We start from the raw sequence: 26,788 nt of genomic DNA, 5'->3' as shown, positions 1-26,788 counted from the left end.
TGTTTTCCACAAGGATCCAGACAGTTTTTGTCCTTATCACATTTTCTGAAGATTCTAGGTGCCTTCCCACAAGTGCAATACCATCTGACCAGGGCCAAGATAGGTGGATGGTTTGGTCCCACATGAAAAAAGCACACTGACTCATTCATGCAGGAAATTCAAAATGATAAAGGGATCTGCCTTTTAGAGGAAATATTCATATGTAATTCTACTAATCCAGCTACTGCAGTCTGCAGGCTTGTATTTTTCACTCTGAAAAGCATGAGTTGTACAGAAAAAAAGGGAGATATGGATGTTTGGTCACAGCTGTGTTGAACACAGGTTATCTTGGATCCACTAGAAGAGGCACTTTCTGAAATGTGGACATTATCCCTTCTTATAGCAAATCCCTTAGAGTTTTGAATCACTCTGTTTTATATTTTGATTTACTGATCACAGTGCATGATCAACCTGCTATCCAATGATTATAGCTAAATTCTCTCTTCTAGGATCATATATTGTAAAGTTATGGGAGTGTTCACACAACTTGACATGTAGCTTACACTTTCAAATCATCTCTTGGCTCAAAAGTTTGCTTTCCTTTTTCCTCCAGGACCTTACATTCACTTATTTTTAAACAAATCCATCTGCTTACCCCTATATTTTTCTACTGATAATTTTTGTGGGCCTGATTCTGCTTTGTTTGGAGACACATACATAATAATAATAATAATGGCCAGTCTTCGCGAACGAAGATTTTGGAAAAGGTCTTTTACCTTTCCAGCCTACGCAGTGGATTTTTTAGGTGAGACACAGCTTGCGCTGAACTGAGCCCACCCTTTAATCCTAAGGTTCATCTGCTGGGGCCAAGCGAGCTTGGACAATGGCAGTGAGGTCCTCAGGACGTAGGTTTGTTTAGAGTGACCTTCTCATAGATGGATGGCCTCACAGGGCTAACGAGCTCCATCTGCCCAGGGGACCGGGGAATCGAACCTGGGTCACAGCAGTGAGAGTCCTGCATGCTAACCACTAGGCCACCAGGGGTCCACACATCTGTACAGTATTTTTGTTAAGATACTGAGGTCAAATTTGCTGTAGATTTTCTCCATCACCTTGAACACCAGTCTTTCTCTTTTTTCCCTCAAAATCCAGGCTCCACCTTCCCCAAAACACAGTGACATATCCAGATAATTTTTGTCAGTGACAAAATTCAGTGACAAAATCACATATCTATGTGATATGTGATATTAGACACATATCGCGTATCACATGTCCATGAAAGCTGATTGGTTTCTCAGTTTGGTATGGTTTATACTGTTTCCTGAGTAGAATGAAAAGATCATTTTTAAGTTGCAAGCCACAGAGATTCCTCACCAAAGACAGAACTTGTGTGTACAATGCCCTGAGAATCAGAGGCAGTGCTTTGTCAAGAAATATAAGCATGAGCTGAGCCAGCACAAGTATAAATGTCACTCTGAATTACAGCCTGCTTTTATATAGCATCAGCTGGAGCCTCCAGCATGGGGTGTAAAGTTTTTCCTGAGAGTGGATGCCACTTCATAGGTCCTATCTGATGAAACTGCTTGTAAAGCCAATCTGAACTGTGCGTGATCTTTCTCTTTGCCGCTGACCTCAATCTAGCAGCACGCATCTAAAGTTTAAGTAAACGTGCAATGACAGACATGCACAAGGAGCCACATTTCTCTTATGCTGCAGATAATCTTGTTCAGAGGAAGAGAGAGGCCAGAGGGACATGACTACAAAAGAACACCTTCCTTCCCTTTTGGAGTGGTTGCTATTTAGAAAGGGAAAATGCGTAGTACTGCACAGCTGAAGAAACAGTATGACACATTTATTTTGTATAGCAACTTCTATAAAAGCTACTGAGTCCCTTATGGAATTAATTTTCTGAAATACACGATTTCTGCCCAAATAAAGAGAAATAGTGGTGGGTAGCAAACACTAGAAAAACCTCACTTGGCTGAGATTCTGCAAAGTCCAATTCTGGATTCTACTGCAATCTCACTTCCATTTCAAAGCAGAGAGAAGTAGAGCTTTTCTTTGGGTTTGGCAATTTAAAGAATATTAAAGATTGTTGTTTAAAAACCCACAACAAAATCCCCATACTCCCGAATCATTTCCTAAATCAATTTAAAGGGAAAAATAATCTAGATTTCATCAGTACAGTTAAAGAGGACTAGGGAGGAAAAAATAATGTATTTTGTTTGACTTGCCCCTGAGTTAGAGGGCTAAAATCTGTCACATACTATGACTTTCCTCTGTGTGCCAAGTACCTTGCAGGCCCCTACAGACCTTATCTTAAGGGGTAAGGGGCATTAAAAGACAGGTAGTCATGCCCTCCTGTCCTTTATAACTCTAGTCAGTCATACCAGAGTGAGTGGCACAGGACAGAGGCTGAGCCTCTTTTTGTTGAAACAAAGGAAAGCATGAGGCCTCAAACAGGAATACCTGGCCATAGTGGTGGCAGACACACTACTTCAATCTGTTCTGGGGGATTCAGCCACAAGACAAATCCTGCCCAAGTGTAACTACATGGAGGGCAGAGAACTTGTAGGTGAGCTAGGATTTGGCCATAGGTGTGTGTGAAGCTGAGGAACAAGACTACACACACTGGAACACTTGGGAATTAAACCTTTTAAAGAAGGGCAATAAATACACAGGAAGAAGAAGAGGTGGAGGAACAGAGCCTTGAGTCTGCAGACTGAAATTATGTGTTCAGTCAAGCTGCCAAAGAGAAAAGCGTAATTGGTGTTTCAATGCTGGCAAAGAGGGAGCGTTTTTCCAGGCTGGAGAAGCACCGTGCGCTGCTGCAGCTGATTAACAGTGCCACCAGCCGGCCTGCTGGAAGAGCGCCAGTTGGAGAGACTCGGGGAAAACAAGGTACTTCTACCCACCATCTCTCACCTCTCCAAATCCTCACGGTCGGACACCTTGCCAAATACAGAGGGGCTGTTCCTGTGAGCAGCTGTAAGATAGGTCTTACCCGCAGAGGTGCTGTGCAGCACTAGTTTACCTAAGCTTCAGCTGGGTCAAAGGAGATAAGGAATCACCTGGGGTTTTCTGGTACAGCTCAGGGAGAAGGACAGAGTATCCAACTCAGGAAGACTTCTTCTAGCGTGGAGCACACCAGTCAGCATGATGAGCCACGGAAGGCCTGAAATTATTAAGTAACCAGATGGTGCCACAGAGGCAGCGTAAATGCAGCCAGTGAGATGTGTTTTGGCTAATAAGATATTTAAGGACATACTTTCCACTGCATGTGGGGTGGTTTCCTTTTGGAAGCTGAATTTTAAGTTGAATTAAGTTTGGCACCTTACAATCTCTCTGGTCAAACAAACACTTATTAGGAGAGCTACTATTACCTGGTTGTACTAAAAACACCCTAAAAATACTCTAAAACCAACAGTGCCAACAATGCAAAACCCAGGGAAGTTCTCTTGCAGTAGAGTAAACACCAAACATCCAAAACTCTGTGCTAAAAAGTGAATCAAAGGGTCATGGAACCTTTCACAAAGCTTTTTAGACAGCAGTAAGGAACTGGTTTTGCCCAACAGCTGCAACAAAAAACTGTGTAATGAAAAAAAGAGTTGTGGGAGGAAAGGTATCATGTATAAAGTCAGTCTCAAATTTTGGCAGCCTTGCACACCTTTGCCAAGACTATAAGCATGTGATTATATAGCTACATTTTATATTTGAACAAATGCAAGTCAAATGGATTTCTGAAAAACCAGAACAGTATAAACAGTTTATTCTATGTGGTTGTCATACAGTTGACAAGTTCCTTTCTGCTGAAAGTTATATGCGGACATGTACACAGAATGCCAGGTAACCACTAAAAAGCTGATTGAAAAGAAGTATAGTGATATAAGGTATGGAATTTGAAGGGGGGGCAGGGAAATACAGCCAAACAATACTGTATTCCAAGCCTTAACAATAACTTAATGTAAGGGATAACAATGGACCATCAGTGGAAGTTTAATTATTCATCTCCAAAACAGATCTGGGATTGAGCCAACATCCTTCCTCTTTGGACTCTGAAGCAGTCACATTCCTCTCCAGGGCCACTGGCAATATGTGAATGTTGGGGCCAGTAAAGGCAGAGAGATACAGGGGTGAGTAATGGCTGTGTAAGACTCGTTTCTGAAGTGAATGCACACAGACTGCCCGTGTGATGTTCGCTCTTTGAGCATGTTTCTCGGTGAACTAACTGCACCTTCACGGCTTTGAGACTGTCATTGGAGATGAATATGGCTGTGAAGCAGAGGAAGAGCCTTTGCTCCTAGAGAAGTAATATCTAATAAAAAATGTCAAGGAAATGCTGTCAAGTGTCAACGAATGCTAGACAATATGTCCACTAACAGATTCACCAAGGAAGGAGGCAGAATGCTCTGAATACTGTTTTCTTTGTTTCAGGTTTTCTGTTTCACAGAACTGCTGACAGTGTCAGTATACAAGTGCATGTCTTCCTAGAGAAGGGACAAAACAGCCTCCTTGTGTACACACTTCTTTCCTGGAAGGTGAAAGCCTTCCTAAGCCTGTCCTAACACACCAACTTTCACAATGTTCAGCCAAGGAAGCAGGTTATCACTTGTTTGGAACATTGTAATGTTTTTTTATATTCTCACTTTTGATGCTTTCTGAGTCACCTCCATTTATCTGAAATTCCAGTCACCTCTCCCACAGATGTGGCACATACAGGTAAGTCGATGCTGTCAACAGAAGACTAGCACCTGGTTCTAACAAATTCTGACAGGCACACTGAATCACAGTTGTCTGTCATTATCAGCTAAATGATTAAGTCCTCAGTGTGGAATGAGTACTTGGATGACAGAGAAGTCAGAGAAACCAGGTTTTTAGCTGGACTGTGGCATCTGTGCCCTGCCTTGCTTCCTTGCTTTGCATTCATCAAGATATTTACAGGATCATTTCAGTACTAGATTATGAAAATAATAAGACGTACTCCAAAAGGATACATAAGGGTGGGGATACCCCGTGTTGCCAGGTACTTTCGGATGAGCCGCTCAGTACCATACCAGTTGAAACCTTTTGTTGCATACCCGATACGTGGAAGATGCACTGTTGCTGAGAAGGAGAGAATGGAGAGTGCACACTCTTGAGGACAAGATACACATACAGAAAGCAATCTAGGTAAGGACTTCAAGCTACCCATCAAGAACAGAAGAAAAATTTTGGAGCAACATATCTGCAATGGAGATCTCACCCCTACTTTACTTCAGAAAAAAACAGTAGAGGAGAGGTGGAAATTGGTCATCATCTTTAGGAGCACTCACACATGTAAGGATTCACTGTTCTACTGCACAGACACTTACCATTCCTTTTCTTGGCTGCCAAATAAATCTTCTTCAGGCCCTTTTCTAAAGCAGACAGCTTAATGCCAGACAAGTTGTTGGACCGATCCCGGTGCTGAGCTACAATCAAGGCCAACTAAGGGGAAAACACAAAAAATTGAAGTGGAGTCCATATACAGCATTAAGAGACACAGTAACAGCTGCTGGAAAACTGCATTACTAACTTATAGCTTTAATAAATGAGGAAAAGAACTCATTTTCTCTAATATTTAACTGCATCTTGGTCATGTTCAGTATTCAGTACCATTATTATTGGGAGAAAACCATAAGGTTCAAGTCACACAATGTCAAAAACATATGGACAGAGCAACAAAAAAAAAGAGCTTCGCATTCTCACCAAGTCTCGTCCTTTTTTCCTTGATTTTTTATCATCAATAGGGAATAACAGGGTTCCTCCTAAGTCCAGGTCTGTCCAGAAACAAGAGCAGGACAACAAGAAAAAATCAGTCCCGAAACAAGAGGAAAGCATCTCCCAAGAAATTTAAAAAATCAACAGGTCCACCTTACTGCAAGGTGTGCAGTCCACACCAGCTGCAGGTAGCTCAAAACTGCTAATACATACTCAAGAAAAGATTAGTGCCTGGAGGGAAGCAAAGGCTCAGCTGAGTACTGCCTGAGGTGGCTTTCATCTTTCTTGAAAGCACTGTGACAGAAGATGCAGTGCTCTGTCTTATACAGTGAAAAACCTGTGAATAATGTACAAGTTTGGCGTTTTTTTCCCTTTTTCATGACTTGCAACTTGGATTGGAACGATTAGTCCACACACAGAGTTCTCACACTCCAAACAAGTCAAGCCAAAGTACCCACTGAATTACTACTTTCAGAGCTAGGGACGCACATATCTAGAGAAAGAGGAAGAAATGTGAGTATCAAGGTGTCCAGGCACCTCACTCCTGCAACATCAGTGTGATTTAAGTTCTTTCAAGTATCTTGGCCTAAGGTCATGTTTTAATCTCTTACCTTTCATCTTTCCTGCCATCTCATATATTTTCCTTGGCTGATCAGAACGAGCTTCCAGAGCAGTAAATAAACCACCCCTTCCCCAGCGGCCAGAGTCATCTAGAATGAAGTGACAAGTTAGATTCCTTTTAGAAGTGAGCTTGAAGACCATCCCTGCAGGAAAGGCACCTGCTCTGTACACATGAGACAAATGATTATCAAAACCAGATATAGGAGCCACATACGAACTGAAGTCAACCACTATTCAAGGGACCACCCTAAAGGATAAACCTCAGCCCTTGAGAAAAACATACTTGTCACAGTTCCCTGACAAACTGCAGGAAGAATTCCTTCTTACTGTCCACTGAGAATGCTCAAACAAGCACTAACCATGGCATTGAGCATATAAACCTGACAGCATCCTCACATACATACCTATAGGTGCATAGAACATGCACGTACTATATTGCCCGCTTGGTGCCTTGGGCTTCCCACAACATGTATGGTATTTGCAGCCTTTCACTTTTACTTGGCATTTCCACTTTAAACATGAGGTTTCATGCAGAGTTTAACATAAGCCAAAGCAGATTAAAATGTTCTGCTATAGCCCTGGTCAGAGAGCAGCTCCAACACTGCTTCAGGAGAAAGTCTGTAATGTGACTTTCTCTCCCTCAGCTTTAGTGTCTTAACAGAGGTCCTGATGTTAGGAGACCAGCCTAGAGCCTCTGTACTGTCAGTGCTGAGAGACAAGCACCGAGAAACCCTGACCTCAGCCTCTGAAAGTGCCTGTCTCTCTCTGCTGACTGGATAAAGTAGATGATTCTCAGTGTCTGAGTTTGAACCTTACAGCTTCCAGAGAATAAACAAAAGGCCCTGCTCTAAAGAGGAACTGTTGTCACTTAGCCACAGATATAAAATTTCAAGCCATACAGGCACTTTTCAAGAGGCTCACCCATAAATCCAGAGAGGGGATGCAAAGACCCATGCACACCTTGCTACTACTTGTGTGGGTTATACATGATAGAGTAGAGGCTGTATTGCCTCTGGACCACTTGAGATTACATCAGACTCAAATCTGAATGATTTCAGTGTGCATGGGAATCAGAAACTATTGAGCTAGTAGGGACAATTCACTTCCTTGTCCACCTCACTCAACAGCATTCCTGTTTTTCATAAGTCCCACCTAGGCAATGGACAATGATGGCATCTTCCTCTTCTGCTTGGGGGTGGGTTACATCTCCCATGACGTACTTGATATTGTTCTGGTCTGCATCTTTGTAATCTAAATCCACATCCAGCCCAACCTCATCCTCCTCAAACTCTTCCTCAGAGCCACTGTCTTCTGAAGGAAGGCAGGTAGATGTGTAATGATTTGCCTCCCACCAGGCCATCCTGAAATAAAAACAAGAGAAGAGGATGTTAAATGAAAATCAAATGGGGGGGCACACACCTTGGTTTAATTCATTGCAGTGAAACACAGGAGACCTAGAACTGCATTCCCTCTGCTCTCTCCCCCATTTTAGGCCAGAACAACATTTACCACAGTTCTTATCCATGATATTAAGAGCCACATGCCAAGGTGATAAGCCAATTGCAGGCACGGAAAAAGTGAGCATATGACAAAGGACAAGGAGCTATTTTAGAGTGGTGAAAAGGAAGAACACCTGGGAAACAAGGAGGAGAAAGTTAAGACATGCAAGAGAGTCACAGATATCAGAACAATACATAGGGGCCAACTGTGACATTTCAGAAAGCTTCTCCCAAAGGCTCATTGTACAGTCAGATATGGGGTTCTTATTCAGGCCACTCTATGACCCAAATTAGATGTAAAGTCAGGAAGGCTATTCAGGGGAGAAGAACCCTTGCTAGGGACTCAAACCATTTTTTCATCTTCATATCCCCATGTTATGCAGCTCAATCATACACATAGAAATATCCTAATATATGAAGTTAACTCTTTCATGAGGGTGGCCGGCAACCATTCTGTCATCTTCTCCTCCCCTCATCCCCATCCCACCTGCAAGAGTGGATACAGAGCACGACTTATTTTCATCAATCAGACACATGTTTCTAGACTATAGTGCAACAGACATCAGTTTACAAGTAGTACAAACCATACTTTTTCCTGTGCTCTGCCTCCGCTTTTGCTGCCTTCTTTTCCTCCATGAGCCTTGCTCTCTTTGCTGCTGCTTCTTGGCGCTTTTTTGCCCTTGCCTCCAGCTCCTCTGCACTAAACAAGTGCTTCCTCCTGGCTGACTGTTCCCGAAGGCCTGTGAGAAGAGCCTGGAGAAAGAAAGAAGTATCACAGAAACAAACTGCTCATCTTAAAGCCATGCCTGGTGCCCACCTTAACACACGTACTTTCCCATTTGTTTTCTTGCCCACAAGTCTTAATCATCAGATCCCAACTGCCACATAATATGTGGTTTTGTGACCCGAGTTATCAGGATTGCTGAATTCTCGAGCCCTCAGATTCCAGAGCCAACTTTACTACATTGGCATCCAAATCTTTTAACATGCCTTCTGCAAGCTGTAGGTAAAGAGAGGAAACTGTCTTTTTCATTTTCCACTAGCAAATGAAAGAGTATCATGTGCCTTGTCATGTCTTCTGTCTTACATTTGTTTTGTTCCGGAGAGCTCTCCCTTCCTTACTGGTCTCTTCAAACAGTGTTTTCTGAAGATCCAAAAGCTGATCAAATGCTTTTTTGTCTTCTCTGCTGGGTTCTTTTGAATAATCTTTGCCTTCATATACGTACATGTGATCTTTAAAAAATAATTTAAAAGTGTAAAAAGGAACTAAAACCTGCTAACACCTAAAACGTACAGCAAGATAAACAAAATTTGGCTCCTCTGTGACATTCTACCCTCAGCAGGAAAAGATCTTCACTCTCAAAATTTTTTGTATGACCAGTGTCAGCATCATGTAGAAACAAGAGAATCAAGATTTGCTTCCTTAGACCAAAGCTTTTAATTTAAGACATTTATGCTGTCAAAGAACCTTTCTTCCTTTTTTGTTAATTAACTATCTTAAGTTGTGGCTCTATTGCTGTTCTTTTTGGTCATTCCATCTCTGCCTGGAGCAAATCCATTTAGCTCTGCTATCTAGTTACAGGCAACTCTTGTAAAGGGACAGCAAACTTCTGCTTTTGAGCTCCCAAACAAAATAAAAGCACAGAACTCTGGCAGAGTTGCTGCTCATCAGGTGAGTTATTTTCTCAATACCTATTACACAGTGTGGCACCACTGCTCTTCTTTTAAGTTACTACCAGAAAATACCACTCGTTGCTAACTCCCAGCAAATAATTACTTGTTGCTGGGAACTGCTGCAGCATGGACTGTAACTAGCCTGCAGGGCCAGATTTCTACTTCAGTCACAGATATATACTTAAGTGCTACTGTGTACCCAGACAGAAATTCCGTCTTTCTCACCGTGAAAGAGAAGTATTCTTAGAGAAGAGCAAAGTATTCTTAGAATTTATTTTCATATAGTATGGGACTATGAAAAACGAACCAAAATTGTGTGACATTCGGACAAGAAAGCAGAGTTCTGAAGATAGAGTAGGTTTGTTCTAGTTGTTTAGACACCATGACTCTGCATTTCTTATCTCACATTCTGAAATTTTTTAAGGTCCCTTCACCTTGTGGTTTTCATGACCAATAATCTTTTGTTTGGGGATAAATACAAAACACCTGCTACACAGCCTCTCCTTAAGTTACTGTTATATCTCTAAAACTGAATATCTATCTTAATGTTTCTCTGTGGGAAAAGCAGTAGCTGGAATATGAATATTTCCCCTTTTCTCATGAATTTCCATCTGAGGTCTTAAAACATTCACAGGAAGGAATTCAACTCCCTGCCCCCAAAACTGGGCAATAATTGTAAACATTATCTTACAAACAGGCAAATAAGGACACAAAAAAGAAGAAAAAACCAATAAAGACTCAGAAATAAAGTTTGTGGATAGGCCACAAACAAATTCCAAATCACTTACTTACAATTCTGCTTTTCTTCTTGTCTGAAAAATGCCACCCCTACTTGGGAAGCCTTCTCTACTACCAGCATCCAACTGTTGTCGCTAGTTAGTGTTAACTTACTCTCTGTATTCTCTTCTTCATTCTCTTCTTTACGTGGCAGCACAATGTCCATTACCCAGTTCCCTCCTTTTGTCTCTCCAAGGATGTTTTCCAGCTCCACATCCTGTATAGTACTCCCCTCAGAGGAGAGCAATTTATCCAAGCCAAATTTCAAGATTTCGCTCAGCTTTAACAAACAGAAGGGGAAGTTCAGTATTATTATCTTGTAATTCCATGTCAATCCCAGTGTCTTGAACTTCTCAGGCACGTAGGAGTGGAGAAACCTAAGCTTTAAGTCTACCTGTCAAAATACTAATGCTTTAACATGCCTGGTTCTCCCAAAGCTTGATGGGACAAGCCCCTACAATGTATCTCTCTCAATCATAACTTAATCAGACTTGAATGGTCATTTTTCTTCAGGGCTAAACGACAGAACAGAACTGTACTGACTGCACTCAAGCAGCTTTCTTCATAGCCAGAAAGACTTGGTTTTGCCCCAACCCTTTTAAAACAAAAGCTTAAATATCACAAAAATCCATGGGGAGAAAAATAACAGCATGGAATTTCCTATGGGCTCTGTTCCATTTCTCCCACGGAAACTATAATTGCTGAGATACATGCTGATGGGGCAGGGAGGGGAAGTGGAGGGGGAAAGGATACACTAAATGCAAACCTCTCCCAGGTTTAGCTGCCCACAGGGGATATATTCCCTTAAATGTCACTTTGCCTGAGGTTTTCGACCCAAATTCTCAGCAAAAACCTCAGCTTTCAGGTCAGAATTATAAATCATGCCCTGACTCCTGAGGCCAAGAGGCCAACAGAAGGCTGACTGAATTTCAGACTAACAACAAAAAGCCAACTAGGTACTTGTTATCAGCTCTGTTTGCCAGAGAAAAGCACTAGAGACAGATCAGTTCTAGAAACAATGAGTCAGCTTCCACTTCAGACTTAGTATAATTAAAAACAAGTAAGACAAGGAAAGATTCTGTCTTCCCCTCTTCTCCAAGAAAAGACATCCTTTTCTAACAACGGATGTGCCTCAAAAATTGCAAAACTTGTCTTCAGACATCAGATCTTGTCTGGACCCAGGATGTCATTTTGGTTCTTACATACAAAAGCTGTCATGTCAATGCCCAACTGTTTGGATAGGTTCATATCAGATGTAAATACGGAAACATGCTGGGACATTTCTAAGGTCGCTACTGGAGTCTAAATAAGGGTATAGCTCTAGTTTACCTGTAATTCTGCTGCTCCTTGAGGCTTCGGTGCTCCCAGAGCAAACTGACCCCCTTCTACAACAGCATTTGTCAGACGGAGTTTAGAAACAGCTCTTCGGTAGATTAGTTCTTCAATTGTATCTCGCCCAATCAAGCGGATAATTTTCACAGGCCTGGAAAAGTTTATGAAAATTCTTATTGTTTACTTTTTTTGAGGTGCACTAAGCTATTTCCTTGCATGGAGCACTATTTCCTCACCCACTCCTTTGGTAGGTTAAAAACAGCAAGAACAAAATTAACAAAAATAATCAGCAGAAATGTAATGCTGATACAATTGCTTCTTGACATGGGAGAAATGCTCACTGCAAAAGTGCAGGTAAACCTCCAGCCTCCATTTCCTACTCCAAATTTACAAAGCTCCCACCCTAGACACATGATGAGAATGAGACTGCATGAGGCTGCAACTGAAAAATGAAGATATACAATCCTCTCTGCTCTCCTTTGATCTTCAGTCCATTGTACGTTAACCTTCCATTGACAAGGGATAGGGAAAGTAATACTGAGAGACCAAGAGAGTCAGCAACCAAACCAGAAGTAGTGACGTTTCTCACTTGTGCTGCCCAATTCGGTGAGCTCTTGCTATTGCTTGCAAGTCATTTTGTGGGTTAAAATCACTATCAGTAAAAATAACTGTATCTGCTGCTGTCAGATTCATGCCAACTCCGCCTACAAACAAAAGAAGATGGTCACAAAATATGTTAGCAAAATTAAGGAGAATTTATGCTATGCAAAGTTCTGTCAGATCTGATCAACTGTATCTAATTCAATCCATCTCTCAACCCCAAATCTAAGTCTCATAAGGATCTAAAAGGATGGGTAAGCCTTCCATTTCCAGCTTCCGGCTTTCTGCAACAGCCCAAAACCATGCTGTACTGTGCAATATAATCAAATGTAATCAAAAAAGATAGGGTGCAATTGAATCAATGCAAAGGGTCAAGACTGTCAAGACTGAAGAACACAGACATATTCTTCCGCTGGCAGGCAGATTATCCCAGCAAGGACGGGCTTCCCTGAGGCCACAAGGGACTGCCCAAGTTGTGACTTGGCTGCAGCTCAGAAGCAGCTGGTAAATACACCACTGAAACACTGGCAAACACCAGGTCCAAATATACAATAACCAGAGCCTAAGTATTTATATGACTTAGAGGTTTTGAGGTTAGAGCTTGGGCTTTCATGGAATGAAAAGAAAAAAACCCACAGTGAATTCTACATTTTTAAATACCCACTGTTGTGACCACATATTGTAGTTAAAGAGGGGACAGCCTGCTGCCTTACATTTTTCCCAGCTCATGGTAAGACATCTTCACTGTAATCAGAACATCCCTGCAAGTGAACACAGTCATGCACCGGATAATTTCTGTCCATAATGTAACAGCAATGTGTAACTCTTAGCACACCTATTCCCAGCTGAACACAAGATGCTTTGGCCAGATATGGCAATGTGCAATAGTTAAGTCTGGCTGACACGGGCAGGGAGAGTTCAGGCACTGTGGTGAGACGCATACTCCCAACATCTACATTAGGTGCTCCTCTTCAGTACTACTGTGTACTACTCTCAATGCACTGTGGTAATATTGGAGCCACAAAAGTCTAAGCAGAAGCCCAAAGGAAGACTTAGTTCCAGTTGGGTGTTTGAGGTCAAGCAGTGTGGATGCCTTCTCTGGAGACAAGCAGAATTCTGGCTCTGCACTTGCTTGAACAGAGAGACAGTGAACTTTGAAACAGTGTAGAAGACCGTGATCTGCCCAAGGACCAAAGAGGGGAGGAAGCAGTCCCATAGAGTTCTTTGCAATCTCAGGACAGCAAAAGGCTCTTTGTTTGAGTGTCTGCCAGCTAGACAGCATGTCCATGTTCATCAAACTCGAGAAGCAATTCCACAAGCTTACTTAAAGGAAGTCTGTTCCTGCCTAAGTTCTGGCGCTTGCAGAAATAAAATGCTAGTGAGATTCCTTAAGCTCAAACTGGCACAGAGACAGTCATTATGGGACTTGGAATAACATAAACTCAAGAGGTTGCAATATGAAAAGTATCTTGGCATCAGCTGCCAAAAAGAAAGCACAGAAACCAGATGTCCTAGATGAGAGACCCAAGTTCAGGATATGTCCTGTCTCCCTCAAAAATCCCCCACATGAACAGACTCTGTAGGATTCAGAACTCCCTGAAATCTTGCCGGAGAGAGAAAAGGTAGAGTGCAGAAGCAAGATGGTTAGTTTGTCTCTCCTTACTTACCTGCTCTGGTGCTCAACAGGAAGATAAAGATGGGCTGTTGACCAAAGTTCTTAATGGCAAGGTGTCTCTCTTCACCCCTAACAGAGCCGTCCAGCCGCTCGTAGCTGTAGCCTTTTCAAACAAGCAACATGGATATTTCTGAAATTCCATCTATGCTCTTCTCTCTTACCTCATTCTCTGTTGTCTCACTGCTGTTCTGAATCGTTTCATGCCAAGTCCTCCTGCCTTGGTTCTCATTTTATTGCCTTCAACTCCATTTTTTTCCAGTTAAACCTCATATAAACTAGTGACCCTGACTTCCAGAATGACTGTTCTTAAAGGGTAATTTAGCTGAGTCTGAAGCAGAGACTCTCAGCATTTAATTTACTGCTTGGAAACACAACAGGAAAATTCAGAGCCCAAGTAAAAGAACATTAGCAAACAGTCCCATTTCATACTATGCCGTGCTGGCTGTTGGCCCCACAAAACAGGCCAACAACCATCAGATCCTTCTTATCCACTCCCACGACCTTCAATGTGTGTTTTCCTGTTAGCAAGCAGTATGGGATATGGCACTACATTTGGCTTTATCCTACGTTATTAGTTGTCCAAAACCATAAACACCAAACAAAAGCCTCTTTCATGGGAAATCCTAAGTAGGCATGAAGCCATGTGGATTGAAACAAAAGAAAATGTCCCAAGAACACATTGCTAATCTTGCCAAAAATGGTCTGATCCAACCTACCCTCACAGACATGTTGGGGCCCCACTGTCAACAACTGTTTTAATCAAAAATTAATTTCCTGGTACGAATGTAGCTCAATTTGTGTTTTATGCTGGACAAACTGAATCTAGAGCAAGCCTATTGCCTTTACTGCAATTATTTCAGGACTCAGGTACATAATTGAACACAGGTATATAATGAAACATCGCTACCTTGCCATTTGTTAGCTCCATTTTACTGAGGAACAAAAGCTGAAACTACTTTGAAGAACAGTGTTTAACTGTCAGCTCATTTCAAGCAGGTGGTAACACAGCAAAGACCTGAATTCAAGACCCTTCGACTCACAGAGCTACTCAGAGCAAGAATATGGTTTCTAACTACTAAGAAGCAATAAATCCTCATCACATTTCTTTCTCCATCCTGGGTACATCAGTCAAAATCAGAGGAACAATATATGACAGAGATCATTAGGATAAGCCCTCTCCTATCAAAGTGTGCAGAACATACCTCTATAGTCCATGTAGTCTTGGAGGATATCAAGCAGTTGAGTCATCTGAGAAAAGAGCAAGACACGGTGGCCACTGGAAGAAGAACATGAGACACTCAACATACTGTGACAGCATTTCACAGCGTGGTAGAGGGGTTACAATAGCTTAACCAGTCACTTAGTCACTGTTACACAGCAAAGCCTCACCACCTCTGCACACTCAGCCTCCCAGAATCACGGCCCATTCCCTCACCACATTTTCAGCCTCACATCCAAGTGCAATCAGTGCGCTCCATCTGCCATCATCAGTTCCCCTGTCTAGAGTGTCGAATCACAGACAAGTAACAAGGCCCTGGCACAGCTCTGCTTCTGGCTGGATACAGCCTGGTGAAGATCCAAAGGAGCCTGTGTAAAAGGATCCTCAGCTTCAACTTAGCATGACGAGGTCTTCCTCACTACATGACTGCTCTCAAATCACACACTACAATGAATCTGAAATGCTGGGAAAATGCGATATCAGCATCTCTGTGACAGTAAAGCATTTTCTCCTCCAGTAAATCACCCTCAAAGATTAAACTACATACAAATGTTTGTGAGAAATCAACTCTTCTCCCTCCCAGCCCTACACCTCAGACTCTGTTTAAATCAGACTTCACTGTAGAGCAGAACATGGGCACTTTCAAGTCCAGAACCTGCATAGGGCTGGTACTGCGGCAAAGACATTCAAGGCTGAGGCACCCACTCACTAGGTGATATACAGCAGAAGGACAAAGACCTTCACAACCACAACAGAACTTCCCCAGGTCTGTTGGAGCTCTGTCCCTTGGAAGTAGTCAAAGGGAAATCACAGCCCAGTTAAGAGACAAGATAGAATTTATATCGCAGGAGGCATTGCTCCACAGACTGCATAAGAATGCAAATCACAATTTGATTTGCTGCCCATTTAAGAACTGGAGGAAAACACCCAAAGTCTTTGGGTTCTATGTTCTGAACCCACCAGAGTGCAACACAAGGACTTCCGAATGTCAATCCCAAAGCTGAAGTTTCAGCTTATTCTTGTGTTTTTCTTTTTCACATTTGCTACGGATTCTGCCTTCTGGTATAACACAAGCATGCTAGCACAAAGGAACTCAACCGATGCATTGGAAAGCACTCTCAGGAAACCCACAGTCAAACTAGAAATGCTGAATACCCAGTCACATCATTATTATCCCAGGTTCTCAAATATGGTAAATATGAGAACATGTGAGAGAGTTAGTGAAGTGTTTTGAGATATGTTTAAAAGTAAGCTACACAAATCATCCAAGTTCCTCTACATTCTCCAATGCAGCTCCTTAAGCTGAAATTACTTCTTTCAGGTAATCAGTAACATGCAATGACTAGAGCAGTGCTAGTGTTTTGATGAATATCTGCTCCATCTATGGCTATATAAGGTAGTTTGCCTTCCCAGTTTCTCTCTTTTCCCTATGTCAACCCCACCCTGACATGACATACCCAGCATACAAAAATGAAAGGAGTTTATCCAACAAACACATCTTGCCACTGGCTTCAACAATATGCTCTCCAATCTCAAAGGGTTCTGGTTCAACACCTGGAACAAAAAGGAGTTTCAAAAGCAGACCTAATACCATGCAAATAACAACTCTGTGGTCGACCTCAGTGTGTCTGCACTGCCACTACTGCCAAACAGAGCCCCATGATGCTTGATTGAGAAGTGATGATCCTTCTCTGTCCATAAACAACACCCTCAGTAGTTCACAAAGCATTGTGATTTCTTTGTTTAGGTGAGAGAAGACACACAAGTGGAGAGCTGCAGTTAGAAACTCAGACTTCACAGAGTCTCCTACTTTATTCCTCATTATTGATGAACTGTCATGTGTTGGAACTGGTCGCAAAATCACAGCTGCTACTGATTCAAGTACAAGATTGTTTATGACTTGCTTCTTCTAAGCATTACACTGCCAAGCAGCAATAGAAAACCACCATGTAAATCAAAGTTATTTTTTTCTGTTTCAAGAGGGAGAACAGTGCCTTCTTACCATTGAAAAGGTACGGGTGGGCAACACATTTCCGAAGCTGAACTAAGACATTCTGAAGTGTAACCTTTTTTCCTGTTTCATTTTCAAATGCATCTGGAAAAAAGAGCACAGAAAAGGAACGGAGCAGGGAAGCCCGTGTTCCATTAATGGGTTTGACTGGGAATGTCTGGGTCCTGAGCACCGCTCTGAAGTGCTTCAGCACTGGAGTATCTCTCTCTGTATATCATATCTGCATTTGAATTTCCCATCTCAAGACTAATACATCTGTTTTCATGGACCAAATAAAATTTCCCTCACGTTTTTTGGACAAGCCTTTAGAAATAAGATCCTGATGAAAACTACTCTATCTTGTCAAAATTCACTGAAATGCTGGACTCCCTGGTTAAGGTCAGTGTAATTTCTCTAAGAGTAAATCATCAAAAATAGTGAAAAAAATCTGGTGCAGTTCATTTGAATTTAAAAAAAAAAAAAAGTGAAACACCACAGTCAAGATCTCCTGGGCAACCAGGAAGTTAAAAAGAATTGCATTTTTCTGAGGAGAAGAAGAAAATACATGTACATATGTTGACTACAGAAGATGAAGGTTCAGATTTCCTGTTGGTGTCCACGCAAAGTGCTAGGCCTAGCAGAACACAGGATCTCCAACTCCCCAGTTTTACTTCCCCTATGACACAGAAGTAGTGGCAAGCCATATGATGTGGTAGTAGTTGCACTGTCTACATAGCCCTGTGGTTTCCCAAAAAACTCATAACTGCATCCAGTAGGTTGAAATTTGCTTTATGGCATCTGTGCTACTATTGGAAAATTCATAGAGATCCACAGATCCAAAATTTCTTGTACTACCCTTTTGTTTGAATACAAAAACTTGCAATAGGAGCAGCTTACCTCATGGTAAGTATTTTTAATTACAGACTGGCCCAAAGCAGATCCTCAAGCTGACCCTTCCTAGCTCCGCAATACCTGAGCAATAGATCCATATGTCTCTTATTTTATCTAAAGCTAAAACCACAAATCAAGCAGCCTCAAACAATAAATTTGGCATATTTATGCTGTACATATTCTGCAGGCCAGAGTAACTTTTTCTTCTCTGCAACAGAGCATGCATTTACAAAAGGAATTACTTTTGGTTTTAAAAATAATTGACAATTCAAAATCCTCAGTTACCTAGATCTTTCGTCAAAATGGCCTTGTAGTACTTCTTCTGCAGAGCTGACATGCCGTGGTACAGAACCACTTCCACCTTCTTTGGCAGTTCTGCAGCCACCTCAGATTTGACTCTTCGAAGCAAAAATGGCTGCAGGAGACTGTGCAGTTCTTTGGCTACACAGAGGCAGGGAAGAGAAAGAAAAAAAAAAGAGGAGATTACTGTGTTAAAGGTAAAGAGTTTATACAGTACCTTCACAACTACACTTCCAAAAAAAATTAGGAATCTCACAACTATTAGTGAAATTTTTCAAGCCACATTTTACAAATAGAGAAACCAAAACACAGCTGCATACCTGAAACACTTAGAAGCCACATTAAGGTAGCTCTTGCTTTAAAGGTAATTATTAGGTTTTGTGTCTTTGTCTTAAAGCTAGTCAGCATTAAAAGAAGGCAAATAAAGAAGACACAACACCCTTGATCCTAGTCAAGAGAATAGCTTTAACTGGTTCTGATTGAAGTACAATGTTGCTTATTACTGACCCGGCTCACTCTCCTTTTCAATTGCTTGGTAATACTCAACAAACTCTTTCACTTGTTCCTTAGGAAAGATGTCAGGCTCAATAAGGCTGAGTAAGGAATACAGCTCCTGGAGGCTGTTCTGGACTGGAGTGCCTGTGAGTAGCAGGCTGAAGCCTACCGAGAACTGAAAGAACCAGCAATAAAACAAAATAATTAGGAGAAAATATATGTAATGACAAATCAGTTAATACACAACTCACCCACACCACTCTTAAGCTTAACCTAAAGACAAGAGGCAGCAGAGAACTGCTGGCAGAATGCTGCAAAGGTCTGCCAAAACCATCCAAACATAAGGTACGGTGTGACTGTCAAACAGCTCCAAACTGACTAGGATGGCACCAGTGCAAGGAAGTCAGTGTAAGCGAAATAAGAACAAAGTGCAAAACCAGCTCCATTAAAATTCTCAGATCCATGCACTCTACAGTCTAATACTCAGTGCTTGGTAATGAGAGATAACTAGGAAATGCTCTTGGGATAGGACAGGGAAATGAAACTGCCTAAGTTCCATTTCTATTTGCTGGCTAACTTTGACAAACACAGCAACATTATCTGGTCCATGTTGCTTACAGTAATCCCTGTAAAGAGACTTGGAGAATATGGTTACCTTTGGAAAAACAGAAATTTATCTCAAGCTTGGTAACAGAAAATATGTTAGGAGGAGAGCTGAGGTGAATCATGTCTATTTTTTTGTGACTATAATCAAAGTTCTTGAATTACAGATATTATGGACAATACATTCAGAAGGTATAAAACTTTCAGTAATTTAATAAAAACACCTATTTTCCAAGGTATATTGTAGTACATTGTGGCTGATGGCAGTGCAAACCTAATGCCTATGTTTCGCTGCCATGACAAGAAATGCAGCCTTCACTCAGGCATTCGCTGTACTCTGGCAGGGTGCTTTGGGAGCTGGAGCAATTCTCCTACTTTTTTGAAAGGGACAGTGGAAGTCAGTAGTTCCTAACATGTACTAGGCAAGGTTTCCTTCACCCTCCCAGAGCTGGAGACAGCCTCTTGTTGCTTTACATTGTCTTAGGTCAGCCAGACTTCTACTACTTCAGCAACACAGCTGTGGTTAAGCACTATTTCTAGTTGGTTTACATTTTTAAGTCTTTCAAATGAATCAGAATGAGAAAGAAGCTCTGAAAACTGCCCACCTCCATGCAAAGCCAGTAAGATAGGCCTTTATCTCTCTGCTACTAAATATGGGAATCAGTTCACCAACTCTGACAGAAACTACTTGTGGGCCAGAGCTTAATAAATACTCAGAGAAACAAACAGAGAATCTGTATGCTATACAGAAGGGAAAAAGTCTTAATACACTAGAAGATAGATGACTTACCTCAGAAAGTGTCTTGTAAAGCAGAGAACTCTGATTTTTCAGTCTGTGAGCTTCATCTACAACCAAGGCAGCCCAGTTAAAGCTGAACAAACACAATACAGCAACTTTAGTTAGGGGCTGACAGTTCATTCTTGTAAGTACAGAAAGACTGAAATAATTGGTGCCTCTGCTTGGCTGAACTTGAGGTGGTCCCACCCCATAAAGAACAAGCAAACATCACAAGTGGGGTGGGAGGAATTCACAGGTACTTCTTTTGAAGAGCCAACACAGTTTCTTAGCTATAGCCCAGACGAGTTTTTCTGAAATCAAAACTAAATACATTCACTTTTATTTGTTGCTTCTCACTCCACCCCCACTACTATGGGAAAATGACATAAGCACAAATTATTCAAACATTCAAGGAAGCCTATGATTTGGAAAAAGAAACATGAAACTAGGCTCTAGCACTTGTGCAAAAACCCAACAACTATCGTGAGGCAGTGATGGAAGAGTGATTACAAGTCTTTTGCAAATCACCCAAGACAAGGGTGACAACTTATTCTAGGCTCACACAGCTCTATGCAGTGCCTCCTCAAGCAGGCTGCAGAATCACTGGTGATCTAGTAGATCCACTAGGCTTAATACAAACTCCACATCTTTTCAGGCCTCAGTGTTTGTGCCTCCTTATCACTAGGGTTTCAATTCCCACATCACAGAGTTATTTCCACACAGTCAAGTCTGGCTGATGGGTAGGCAGGGTAGGGAAAGCATGATCCTCCAGCTTTTCTTACCCACACGCTTCTCTTCCCAGTGGAATACAATGTCTGAAATCACATTCTCCCCACTGCCTTTCTGTTTGCCTTGATTTCCCTCTTTGCTATGTAAGAGTGGTTCTCCACTGCCTTCTGTCAGTCAAATGTCATTACTCTTATTCTATGGGCTCAGGAGCTGAACTGCAGAAGGGACACTGCCTTGTGAAGCATTGCAGAAGCTCATGTGCAGAGCAGAGACTAATCTCTCATGTATTACATTAGAGCACAGCTCTTGCTCAACTCATTTGTGCCGCTACGCTGCTCATAAGCAGTAGTGGTGGTGAGACATCTGATAACTTTGACCCACTTTTACAAAGTGCTCCAAGTGCTCCTGCACAGGACAAGGTACAAATGATTAGCAACTACTTTTTTCAGAAGGAAGCCCAGAGGGAAACCCCCCCAAATTTGAGTGACAAGGCTTTGATGTTATGGGTTAGCTTTAGAAGTAGGAGATGAGATTTTTGTGATATTAAGGCTAGCTACTTGCTCTCCCTGGGTACTACATACCATGGCTAAACTGCAAAATGAACAGAATCATATGCAGCAATGCAGAACATGATATGAAACTGTAAAGACAATACGGTCATGGCTACTTTTCATTAGGCCTGGTTTCTACCACCCAGCACAACCTGCCACTTCCAGCAGGCCAAGGACAGGTGCTTTGCTGAAAGACAACAGGGCGCCCATTGCAGGCCTGACTAGTCCTGCCAGACCCAAAACTGTGTCACTGGAGGCTACTGGATTTCTGCTGCTACAAAGATACTGAGCCATCCATGATATATAGCTGTCCCTAGCATTTGTCAAAGCATTTACCATCATTGCAAGGCATTGGTGCTACTACTAAAATTCCTCCCCATTTCAAGTGCAGACTTCTGCAAAATTCTGCGTGACTGTGACAATACCTCCTACAGGCTGAATTTCAGCTGAATAATCAGTCTTGCTAGAAAGCATAATGCTCCAGAAGCCCTCTACATTTCTGACTGGTGGCAAGAGGGAATAAACTTCAGGATATGGTATTAACACATGATGACTGTGGTATAATGCAGGTCAGTTTCTGTGAATTTTCAAGGAATACCTTTAAAACCTGAAGCTCTTGAAGATCTCCTTTGTTCTAAAGATCAGTCTTCTGGACTGATACTTCAGGTAGTGCTATAAGTCATTATGTATTATTATTTTGAGTTAACAGGCTTGAAAACTGTCCTTGGGGGAAGTTCACATACACCTTAGCTGACATTAAAGATTCTTCACTGAAAGTTGGAGAAGGCAAAGCTCTAATCACAAACAAAGAACAACCTTGGCTCTTGTGAAACAAGTACAGGATCTCACACATACAAATATACATTTAAGAAATCACTGACAGATATGTAGATTTAAATTTGAAAAAATTAAAACCAGACTCACGATTTTAGAAACGCTGCATCTTTCAGGCAAATCTGCAATGGAAGAAAACGAATCATGATTTATGATTTAAGTAAACACACCAGTTAAGAAACAGAGCATCTTTTTGTCTACTTGCAAACCATGGTGAAATGGAGCAGAGTGGAATGAAGGCACTCACTACTTGAGGAAAATAGTGTGACAGTTACATTGCACCTTCAGCATGTCGTGGTTTAACACCAGTCATTAAATAAGCACCACACAGCTGCTCACTCACACTCTCCCTGGGGGAGAGGGGAAGAGAACTGGAAGGGAAAAGAAGAAAAAACTTGAGCCCTCCTTTCAAGTGAAAAAGGCATCACGTACCTCGTACGTTGTCAGGAGTGCATGGAAGTGATAGTCCTCCTTCAAGTTCTGCTGCAGTTTGGGTCGCTCTTCCTTGTTGCCTATGTACGTTGTGAAAGAAAGACCTGGAGCAAACCTGTTTTTAAGAGAAAGAGAGAGGAAAACCAGCGAGCCCAGCTAAGTATTTCCACGTGTTTTTGACCTGGACCCTATTATAAAACATAGTTACTGCACAGATGAGAACGCCTATCCAAACACCCCACCATCCTGTGAGATGTGCCTGGATCTCAGCTTTTGAACCTCACTCCTTCATGATTAATTTGCATCTCAGGTTGGCACCTCAGCTGCTGGTTATGGTTTGGACAAGTCCCAAGTAAAACTGCATTCTCCTAGGTAATGAATCCAAAGTAGACAATTGAAAACCAGTCTCATGGCCCATGTGCTATTGAGAATTGAAAAAAGATCATGAGAAGCAGGTGAATGAATACAGTTTGCCCAGCTGAGACCAAAGAATTGGCCTAAAACAAGCAATGTCTGCAGCAAACAGGTCCAAGTCAGGGCCTCAAAAATATATTCTCTTAGTCAAAATGCAGATAAACCCAGTTCCATGGAGAAAGAGTTGGGACCATAAAATTCTTCCTCATTTAATCCCCCCCTGTTATTTACTTGATATTACTTCTGGATAGCCGTTCACTGCTATCTCTAAGGGATGCACTTTCTCCCAACTATTTCACCCGCAAGTCTATCCAAATCAGGCCAGCTCACTTCAGAATGTAACCTGGGTGACTTCAGATGCTGAGAGACAGCATTGCCCCATGGCCCATACACAGACCTTCTGTTCTAATCTTTGACTTCCTGCCCTTTTAAAAGGAATCTTTGGGCTCAGACATAAAACGTACATATTCCAGGCACAGCAGATATGCCACCAGCACAGTCACTGCACCCCAGTGAAGACAGGCTGCATGCACATATGTAATGTATTTTGCGTGCACACGTGAGCATGCCCCCCAGCTTGGGTCTTACCTTTCATCATACAGAATCCTGGCTGTCTTCAGCAGATTTTGCCTAAGAGAGGCTGAGCATGGAGGGTTACAAATCAATAACAAGCAAGGAGCTAGTGGAGGCATTTGGACTGAAAGTCAGCCAATACTATAAGATGGATGAATTCGTGTATACCACAGCATGGTAAAGACTAAGCATTAACTGTGTAGTCCGCATTGATTAGCTGGTTTAGTAGCAGCTTCTCTTTTTACTTTTTATCCCTTTGAAAGGATAAAATGAAAGTGTTGGAGTGAGCACATTTGAAAACAATCTTTGTAACTTGCTGAGCAAGAATATAATGAGCCAGACAACTGTTGAAACTTACCTCTCCAGTTCCTCCTTCCAGTTGCTCAGAACAGACAGAGGACAAAGTATCAGAAATCTCTCTTTGTTGGTTAATTTTTTTGTCAAATAAAGAAGTAGTGAAATAGTCTAAAAGGCAAGAAAAATATTTTTTTTATAACAAGGGAAGAGTGCAACCCAATAGCCTGAATCTATATAAGCTGTCTCCTTGTTGAGCTTTGCAGTTAGTTCCCACAGGTTCTCTAGCACAAAGCAAAGTTAACAGAATATCACTTGGGATCCACAATCAATGACAAAAAGACTTACATCAGGCCTCAATACACGACCTTGATATATGGAGCCCCTTTCGAAAACCTTTTTCCCACAGTCACAAAACAGATCTGCCATGCATCACTTTCTAAAACTACCAGTTTGTTATTTAAGACCCACTGAACAAAACCAGCTGAACCAAAGCACAAACGATCATTTTCCAACAAAACTTAAACCCATTGAAAAACTTATTAAAAAAAAAAATTCCAAAAACTCTGAAAAAAATTACACCTATAAATTTTAATTCATGTGTTGATGAACTCAAATATCATCTTGGTACAGGTGCATCAAAAGGACACAATTTTCCCTGTACTGGATGTGCACTGTGCCTTCAACTCTGGGCACTATGAGGTGTTTGTATAAAATGACCACTCATCTTTTTACAAAACCCTGAAACCTCTTTGAAGTGTTACTCAGGACTTAACTCAGGACTTGTTTTAAGTGGTTAAGGAATGAAAAAGACAATGAACTCTCTTGTTTGAGTATGGAATTCAGAATGGGACTGCTTAACTGACCAGTCAGTAGAGTGCTTTTCCTTTTTCATTCTGCAGAAACATTGGGCTAAAAAAAAAAAAGTTAAGCAAAGATCATTTTCCAGAAGAAGAAGAAGAAGACACACCTGACAAGTCTTCCCAAGACCCATCTCATCACCCAGGATACAGCCATGCTGGACTTCACAGCATTGTACCAGCCAGTTTACACCTTCTACTTGATAGGGACGAAGCTTAATGCCTGGGAATAAAAGTGATTTGTTACATTTACACAGTCATCCAATACACTATATGCAGTTATACCTTGAAGCTACTAGAAACAGGTCCTGCCCAGAGCAGACCTTCCCAAACATCTGCCTTAAAGGAAACGCACCCTCCTAGAGAGCAGAGACACCAGTGTTTACAGCAATTCCGTTAAATTAAACCCTATTCAGAAACGTGTACACATAAAAATGCCCCAAGTCATTACAAAGGCCTGTAACAGGAACCTGATCTAATAATTAGGCTGCTACTTTTCATTCCTAAAAGACAGCTTGATTTTCAGCTCCAGCCACTCTTAAATACCTTCTTAAATACTAGATCCAGGGTCATGCTTCAGGCTACTGGAAATGCTTGTAACAATCTAGCACTGTATAATAATAATTTCTCAATATTTTCCAGCTTTCCTGCACTTAAGTTAGGGCAGACCTCAATTGTAGGTCACTTTAGGTACTACCACCCTTGCAATCCTTATTATGGGGCACATTATGTTAAAACAAGCACAAAACAAGTCACATAGAACTCTTCAAGATCTCTTCAAGACTCAAGTGCTGGGTATTGTGCCATTGTGGCCCTTTCCTCCCTGGGAAGATGTGCACGCTGAGCGCATGAGGCAACTCAGCAGCCCGCAGGATACACAAACCCAAACCGGCATGGGGATTGAGACAGACACTCTCTGCAGCTAAGGAAAATGTGCAGGCGGGATGGATAGCCCAGGCATTCCTCTTTAATATCTTACCCTTCAGGCAGTGGAAAGCATTTTCATTCATGCTCACCATCAGCCCATTTCAAGGTCGCTGAACAGGGCAACCCCTGTTGATCTCGTCCCGAAGCACAGAGCTGTCTAAGGCTGTGCTGAGGCACTTGAGGGGTTAAAGCTGGCCTAAGCCCCGGGCCGCATCGCCGAAGAGGGAGTGACTACAGCAGCTGGGGAAGGCTCGAAAGGAGCGAGCATGGCAGCAATGCCATCTCTGCGGCAGCAATGCCCTCTCGCTTTCACTTTATTTACACATTTATTTATTTCATGCCTGGGGGCTGTTAACACAGAGCCCAGACCACTACAGCTGAGAGAACTGGGATTGTTCAGCTTGGAAAAGAGAAGGCTGCAGGGTGACCTAATTGCGGCCTTTCAGTACCCAAAGGGAACTTATAGGAAAGATCGGGCAAGTCTGTGTACAAGAGCATGTAGTGACAGGACCAGAGGGAGCTAGTTCAAATTGAAAGAGAATAGGTTTAGATTAGGTATTAGGAAATTTTTTTTTTTACAGTGCGAGTGGTGAGGCACTGGAACAGGTTGTCCAAAGAAGCTGTGGGTGCCCCATCCCTGGAGGTGTTCAAGGCCAGGCTGGATGGGGCTCTGAGCAACCTGGTGTAGCTGAAGATGTCCTTGCCCACGACAAGGGGGTTGGAACAACCATTCCGTGGTTCTATGAGATGGGCAGCACCAGCCAGCGCTGGGCCCCTCCGCCGCCTCCCGCCATCGTCTGACAGCACCAGCCCCAGCGCTCCCTCCCCACCCCTTCCCCCGGGCATCCCGCTGACCTGTCAGACCCCACTGGGACACGTCCGCCTCCTGCACGCCCGGGCCCCCCGCCGGGGCCCTGCCGGAGCGCCGAAGCGCCTGTAAGAACCGGGACATGGCGGGACACGGACACCAGCACCACCGCGCGCTTCCCGCCTCCTCCCCGC

The 26,788-nt window shown here is 42.3% G+C and overlaps 1 protein-coding gene across 2 annotated transcripts; it reads right to left on the bottom strand.

The window, feature by feature from the left end:
* Window positions 1–3,716: 3,716 nt before the first annotated feature.
* Window positions 3,717–26,787, bottom strand: CHD1L (chromodomain helicase DNA binding protein 1 like). 2 transcript variants are annotated; one of them, XM_027681444.1, is made up of 23 exons: window positions 26,642–26,787; window positions 24,970–25,082; window positions 24,064–24,170; window positions 22,719–22,833; window positions 22,377–22,408; window positions 20,185–20,266; window positions 18,804–18,966; window positions 18,282–18,437; window positions 17,118–17,210; window positions 16,573–16,669; window positions 15,099–15,172; window positions 13,889–13,999; window positions 12,211–12,325; window positions 11,619–11,772; window positions 10,404–10,569; window positions 8,926–9,071; window positions 8,428–8,591; window positions 7,492–7,700; window positions 6,330–6,428; window positions 5,707–5,777; window positions 5,331–5,445; window positions 4,974–5,082; window positions 3,717–4,294 (listed from the first exon to the last, which is right to left on the bottom strand). In XM_027681444.1, the coding sequence occupies exons 1-23, from the start codon at window positions 26,736–26,738 to the stop codon at window positions 4,216–4,218; spliced, it is 2,667 nt and encodes an 888-aa protein (XP_027537245.1). In that variant the 5' UTR covers window positions 26,739–26,787; the 3' UTR covers window positions 3,717–4,215. The 2 variants fall into 2 exon arrangements, with proteins under 2 accessions (XP_027537245.1, XP_027537246.1); XM_027681445.1 differs by having other exon boundaries at window positions 3,717–4,287.
* Between the last annotated feature and the right edge of the window lies 1 nt (window position 26,788).

This window comes from Neopelma chrysocephalum, unplaced genomic scaffold (genome assembly GCF_003984885.1).
Source record: "Neopelma chrysocephalum unplaced genomic scaffold, ASM398488v2 Primary Assembly neopelma1_60, whole genome shotgun sequence".
Lineage (NCBI taxonomy): Eukaryota > Metazoa > Chordata > Aves > Passeriformes > Pipridae > Neopelma > Neopelma chrysocephalum.
The sequence above is the reverse complement of the archived record's forward strand: the minus strand, read 5'-3'. Positions and strand labels throughout refer to the sequence as shown.

Bases quoted from the DNA above. Each gene is read 5' to 3' on its own strand.
- CHD1L (XM_027681444.1), bottom strand. From the start codon at position 26,738: ATGTCCCGGTTCTTACAGGCGCTTCGGCGCTCCGGCAGGGCCCCGGCG. The intron at 24,171-24,969 runs GTGTGTCTTCTT...CTTGCCTTTTAG, and splicing joins GTCTTGGGAAGACTTGTCAG to ACTATTTCACTACTTCTTTA. The intron at 8,592-8,925 runs GTAAGACAGAAG...TTCTTTCTCCAG, and splicing joins CTCTCCGGAACAAAACAAAT to GCTCTTCTCACAGGCCTTCG.